Here is a 6,222-nt window from a genome sequence, read left to right as displayed (position 1 = left end):
TTTACTTATTTATTTATTTTGTTAACATATAAGCTACTTTTCTATTTAAATATATACTAATCAAATTTGTCTATAAAATTCAATGGCATTAGTATAATTTTCAATTCAAATTCCAATCATTATATATTTCAAATTGGATGGACTTGTCACACTGATGATCCAAACTGAATCATTGTTAAATGCATCATAATTGCTGGAGCCGTTTTACTTTTACTCACAAAAATGATAAAATGTTAAAAGAATAATTGAAGACACACTATAAAAATTCAGCCCGGGAATAAGGCTAATGAATTTAGCCTTTAGGTATAAGGCGTAAGGGCAATAGTACACCGGGGACATATATTTAGGTATAAGGCTAATGAATTTGTTTCCATTGAATGAAAGATTCGACGACTTGGGGAAAAAGGTCTACTCTTTGGGGATGAAGCATTTTGTGCCGTCGAATTCTGTATACCCTACATCAACTAGACATAGTCCATCAGGGGGTGCTGGTGGAGCAGTGGCACGCCGGCACGTGGCATCCATGAGCTGCAGCAAGGCATCATCTTCAGCACCAGCGGCAGCTTCTCTAATTGAGGTTGCCACAAGGACTCGAACCATCTACAAAATATGGCGAATATAAACTAACACTGGGACTTTTACTCTAACCAAAGAAAGAGAAAAAATAGTTACCTTGCGTAAAAAGCGATTAGCTACCAGCTCAACGCACATAACCCGTGTTTCTTCATTGTAGTCCTATAAATATAAAGTGAAACTAAAAACTAGCGAGAGTAGGAAGGGCAATGAATCTTCAAAATGTTTAAATGACACAAAAGAATGGGAATGCATATTCATTAAGCTTTTCAAAAAGTAAAACACCTCAGAGAAAATAAATACAGTCATAGCAAATGGGCAACCAAAGTAGTATAAAAAGGATCGAAAAATGAATCACAAATTCACAGAGATTCTAAAACTGATATTGACTTACAGTAGCCAGTCTTATCTCCGTAGCTCTCGCATGGTAAAGAAAACACTCAGTTGGTGGACCTCTGAAACAGAATGACAGTTTATGGTCAATTCAGTGAAGTAAAGCCACCCTTATGAATGTCTTTTGAGCACCAAGGAAGTATGCAGGTGGACTAGCTAATCCTTGAGTGCTCCCTGTTCAAACATACTATTCTAAGTTCCCAAAAACAAGAAAAGAGGAAGTCTTGTAAAAGAAGACAACCACATATTTTCCTCTGAGAAAAGCATACAAAATGTAAAATACTAAAATGGATTCATATATAGTCCCAACTTAAAAAAAAAAAACATCACATATTCTCCCCCTTCCTTTTTGCTACGTATAAATCTCTTGGAATAAACGATCATGTATAAAGTTCAATAGAAGATAATTAAATTGCTAAAAGAGATTAAAATTTACGCAGCAGGTTCTTACTCATTTCTTGAAGCTTTTGTATCACGGGCAAACATCTTGTAGGATAACAATTTTCCTTCTAATTGTTGCAAAAGCCGGTTTACCTTTCTTACACTGAACACATAAGATTTCTGTTCACTTTCTAGCTCATCCTTGTTGGCAGAATCATGAACACCATTACATCCGTTATTGGCACATAAGTCCTCATTTCCACCACTTTGGTCCATGTAGTCTTCATCAGTGAGAGGGAAAATATAAAGGTAACGTCTCCATTTGGCTGAGAAATTAGGATGAAAGGCACGGGATACCTACAATAAGTCACAATATTTCTGTTGTGAGATTAATTGTTCCTTAAATAGCAGAGAATTCAACCTGCAAGACATGTTTCCATTTTATTTGTTCACTTTTGGACAAGGTAATTGATATTTCCATCAAAACATTAGCTACAAATTGCAGCTTAAAAAGAATACTACCTCAGAAACTGATACGACCCTAAGTTTTCCGGGTGCTGCACTATTGATTGCATCCTCAACCTCTCTTGGTTTAACATCCTTCCTCCAAGTATCTGCAGGTAATGAGGGGAAACAGGCTTGAAAATGACAAATCCTAATAATGCTACAAAGGATCCTCCTGTTCCCCAACCATCCATGTACAAGCCCAGAAGAAATGCCAAAAAAAAAACTAATTATGTAACTTCTACAGACATTTCCATTCCTTTCAAGGCATGCCAACTATATACTACCATGGAAAAACAACCTAAAAATTCGACCCCCTCCAGTCATCAGAAATTACTTACAGAAAGAACAGACTTGTTGAAGTGCTGTCACCCCTTTGTCAGTACGACCTGCAACAACAGCACAGCCTTCAACAGGCAAACCTTTGTCCTTGAGCAGTTGAGTTTTCTTTTCATCAACAAATTTGCCAAGTGAACCTTCTACTATACTGCATTGAGAAAAGAGTACAAGAGCAAGAAGTGGATTAGTTAACTAAACAAATTCGGAAAGATAATTCAGTAAAACATACTTTTAACAAGTAATAGGTCATGGATTTGTCATAGACATCATACTAATGTACAAAAGAGAGTGAATTTTGTAACGATAAAGCCCAATTTGCTCATTTCTTAAGTCCGTAATAAGGGGGAAATGCTCTTGCCTTTGAACGGTACTCAATCCTGGTTGCTTTTGCCACCCATCAAAAGAAGCCCCGTGGTATGAAAGAACAATTTTGAAAGTCACTCTTGCCCACCTTCCATGGCGCTCTTCGGATGAAACACTTTCCAACTCAGTCCAATCAGAAAGTGCTGGAATTCCAGTATCATTATGATCAAGAACTGTCTGTTAGAAAGTCATAAATCAAGAACAATAAACACACAAATACTCGAAGATAATCAATCGCGCATACATAATCATGCATGATCTTCAAGCAGAAGCAGCACATAGCATCAAAGCGTATCAAACCTCAAAGGACACCAATGGTGACAATGCAAGAAGTTTTATCACTAAACAGCAGCAACTAAACTTTGCAATGCATTACATCCAAAGCGGAAGGATTAAAATGAGAATCTAAGATGAAGCACCTGAGGGCCAAAAAGAATTGAAAAAGAGTGGGTGCCACGAACAATATTGAGATAAAAATCGTTGACTGGGTGCCAGGGCCTTGCATACATGAATTGGAAGCTCTCCCTAGCGGTCCATCTGACGTATTTTGAGGGAAGGGTATGGTTGTAGTGCACGTGACTTTCAATCTCTACTTCGCTGTGCTTATCCTTATTCATATCCATATCCATCTGGTGCTTGGGGCGTCGATGTCGATGTCGATGCAGCAGGGTTCTGTGGACGGTTATGGTGGTGGTTATAAATCGCCGTCGGAAAGGGGCTCCCGGAGATGTGTGAAAAGGAATGAAAATAGATGTGTATTTGACAATAGCACTCATCCAGGGACAGTTACAGACTTACAGTACTAAGTTACTAACATGCTTCAGTGATCTGGGAAGTAGCGCCGTATTTTCCCGTTTCTGCTCTAAGCTCTCAAATCAGTAAATCGCATCGCTACTCAGCCCTTTCCAAACAGAACAGCACTTCGTTCCAGACATTTCATTTTCGGATCACTCCCTTTGTATAGCTTTTCCTTTTCAAATTTATTTTAAATTCTAAAAAGAATCAACTAAAAAAAGAATTGATTATTTTTTATTTTTATTTCTAAAAGTTCGAAATATTGGTAAATACATCTATAAATAAAATTAATAATTAAGTATTTTTATCGTTTAAAAATTATTTTTTTTATAGGTGCAAAATTAAATTCGTACATTTATAATTAAATTTGTGAGAATTTTAAAGTTTCATAATTATAAATGATAATTTACTCTTTTAAAAATTGTAATATCTATCTATTAATAAATTAAACCAAAAATATTTTTTTAGTTAGTTTGCTTGATAACAAAAAATTAAAAATAATTAATAATCACATACAAATGATACAATAATAATTATATTTTTGAACATTTGTGCTATACATACAAATTTTTTTTGTGTCCAAGTCCAATCAAGTTAATCCAAACCTAACAAAAACTAACTTTAAAACAGAAAGCGTGTAAAACACGCGCTGGTGCCACTGTTCACTAACGCAAACGACATTTCGAAGCCGCGCACATTAATATGAAAAACGGTTCTGCTCTTCCTCAAAACTGCAACAAAAAACTTCAAACGACGCTTAAAATTTCTCAAAAATTTATGAAAATCTTCGCAAAAACTTAAGAAAATCTCGAAGTTACGTTCGAAATCTTCAACAACATGCACCGAAAGAGAAGAAGAAAGATTATTGAAGGTAAATCGTCCATATTTTTTCATTTTTCTCTTTCATGTTTTCGATCGCAAAATACTAAATAGTCATATTTTTGTGTATTTAGTAGATTCAGTTTGTGTTCTCGCGATAACGTAGATATGAATGTTTTCTTTATACTATTCATTTGTGATAAATGTGTCAGATCGGTGTAAGAATGTTATCTTAGTGCTTCTGGTATCATTTAACCTATATTAATAACATTTTCTGATCCAAAATTGATTTGCATGTGTTTTTTGTTCATGTTTGAGTGATTTACATGCTTTAAACTGAGTTTATGACAAGTAATTAGTAAGTACTTTTGGTGCATTTTGAATGAATTGAGATACAATTGGTGTTTTTATCCTGAATTTGGCGTAATTAGGCCATAGAATGTTGTTATAGTGATTCTGTTGTCATTTTGTGCATGTTTGAGTGATTTTCATGTATTTTTGTGTATGTTTGAGTGATTTGCATGCTTTGAACCGAGTTTGTGGCAAGTAATCAATAAGTACTTTCAGTACATTTGGACTGAATTGAGATGCAATTAGTGTTTTTGTCCTGGATTTGGTGTAATTAGGCCATAGATTATTGCTATAGTGATTCTGTTGTTATTTTGTGCATGTTTGAGTAATTTGCATGCTTTGAACTGAGTTTGTGGCAAGTAATCTATAAGTACTTTCGATGCATTTTGACTGAATTGAGGTGCAATTAGTGTTTTTGTCCTAGATTTAATGTAATTAGGCCATAGAATATTGTTGTAGTGCTTTTGGTTTTATTTTGTGTATGGTAAGTGATTTTTATGAGTTAAATATAGTGTTGTAATCTATTAACCTAATTTTTTATTTCTTACAGCAAAAATAACAATAAAAAAGTTGTTGAGAAGAACATCCCAAAAAAAGAAGACACCAACATATTATGCAAGCATATTTGTATTAAAACAACTCTATTTTTGTTGTATAAATAACATAATTTTCATTTATTTACAGAAAATTCATTATTTACGGTGCTTCACAAGATTGATATCAGATATATTCAGCAAAATAAGTGATGAAAAGAAAAATCTTATGGACGAATTGGGATTTGATGTGATGAGACATATTCCTGGCTTCAGTGACAGATCCAGAAAATTTTGTGAGTGGGGGCAAAATATACATAATATGATAATAATTTTTATAATTATACTTTGTTATTATAAAATATAATTAGTCTTTAAATTATCTCATCAATAAATTAAAATACTAAAATAATAATTTAAATAATAATATATAATTTAAAATTTCAATTTTTTAGGTTTTATATTTTAAAAAAATTAAATAATCTTTTCATTGTCAATACAATCAAATGTCTTTCTTTTTATATATGTCGTTAAATAATCATTTAAAAATTCATCTCTCATACGATTACGAAATTGATTCTTTATAATATTCATATTTAAAAAATATTTTTCAACTGATGTTATCCAGAAAAAATTAAGTTAACTTAAAAAAAACACTAATGAATAAACAGTATTATTTTGATTTCTTATTTTTTTATTATTATTATTATTATTATTATTATTATTATTATTATTATTATTATTATTATTATTATTATTATTATTATTATTTATTTAACCATTTTTATTTAATAGTCAATATAAGATTAATATTTTTATTAGTCATTTTAATTTAATATTAAAATTAGTTTAATAAGATAATTTATTTAATTTGAAATGAATTTAACAGAATAATTTTATATATTTATAATCAAATATAATAAAATATTAGGTTGAATTCTATTGACTATCAAATATTTAGATTAAATGGATATGTCATTTGTTAAATATTAAAAGATTTTTTGTCACTTTTAATAAATATAATATTTATTAGTTATTTTTATCACAATTTTCAAATTATTTAACGATTATTTTGTCTGCACCTGAATCTTTTAGATATCAAATTGGTAGTTACCTCTATTTTAAAAAATAATCAAATATATATAATATATATACACAGCATAACAGTAAT

The 6,222-nt window shown here is 31.6% G+C and overlaps 1 protein-coding gene across 3 annotated transcripts; it reads right to left on the bottom strand.

Moving 5' to 3' along the window:
- Nucleotides 1-97: 97 nt before the first annotated feature.
- On the bottom strand, nt 98-3,515 carry LOC112732379 (uncharacterized). 3 transcript variants are annotated; one of them, XM_072212108.1, is made up of 9 exons: nt 3,394-3,515; nt 2,973-3,346; nt 2,549-2,730; nt 2,193-2,338; nt 1,870-1,961; nt 1,418-1,704; nt 968-1,028; nt 673-735; nt 98-600 (listed from the first exon to the last, which is right to left on the bottom strand). In XM_072212108.1, the coding sequence occupies exons 2-9, from the start codon at nt 3,327-3,329 to the stop codon at nt 409-411; spliced, it is 1,380 nt and encodes a 459-aa protein (XP_072068209.1). In that variant the 5' UTR covers nt 3,330-3,346; nt 3,394-3,515; the 3' UTR covers nt 98-408. The 3 variants fall into 3 exon arrangements, with proteins under 3 accessions (XP_072068209.1, XP_025636872.1, XP_072068208.1); XM_025781087.3 differs by having other exon boundaries at nt 2,973-3,225; nt 3,352-3,492; XM_072212107.1 differs by having other exon boundaries at nt 2,973-3,515.
- Nucleotides 3,516-6,222: the final 2,707 nt, after the last annotated feature.

Source organism: Arachis hypogaea, chromosome 13 (assembly GCF_003086295.3).
Source record: "Arachis hypogaea cultivar Tifrunner chromosome 13, arahy.Tifrunner.gnm2.J5K5, whole genome shotgun sequence".
Classification (NCBI taxonomy): Eukaryota; Viridiplantae; Streptophyta; class Magnoliopsida; order Fabales; family Fabaceae; genus Arachis; species Arachis hypogaea.
This window is presented reverse-complemented; position numbering and strand designations above follow the sequence as displayed.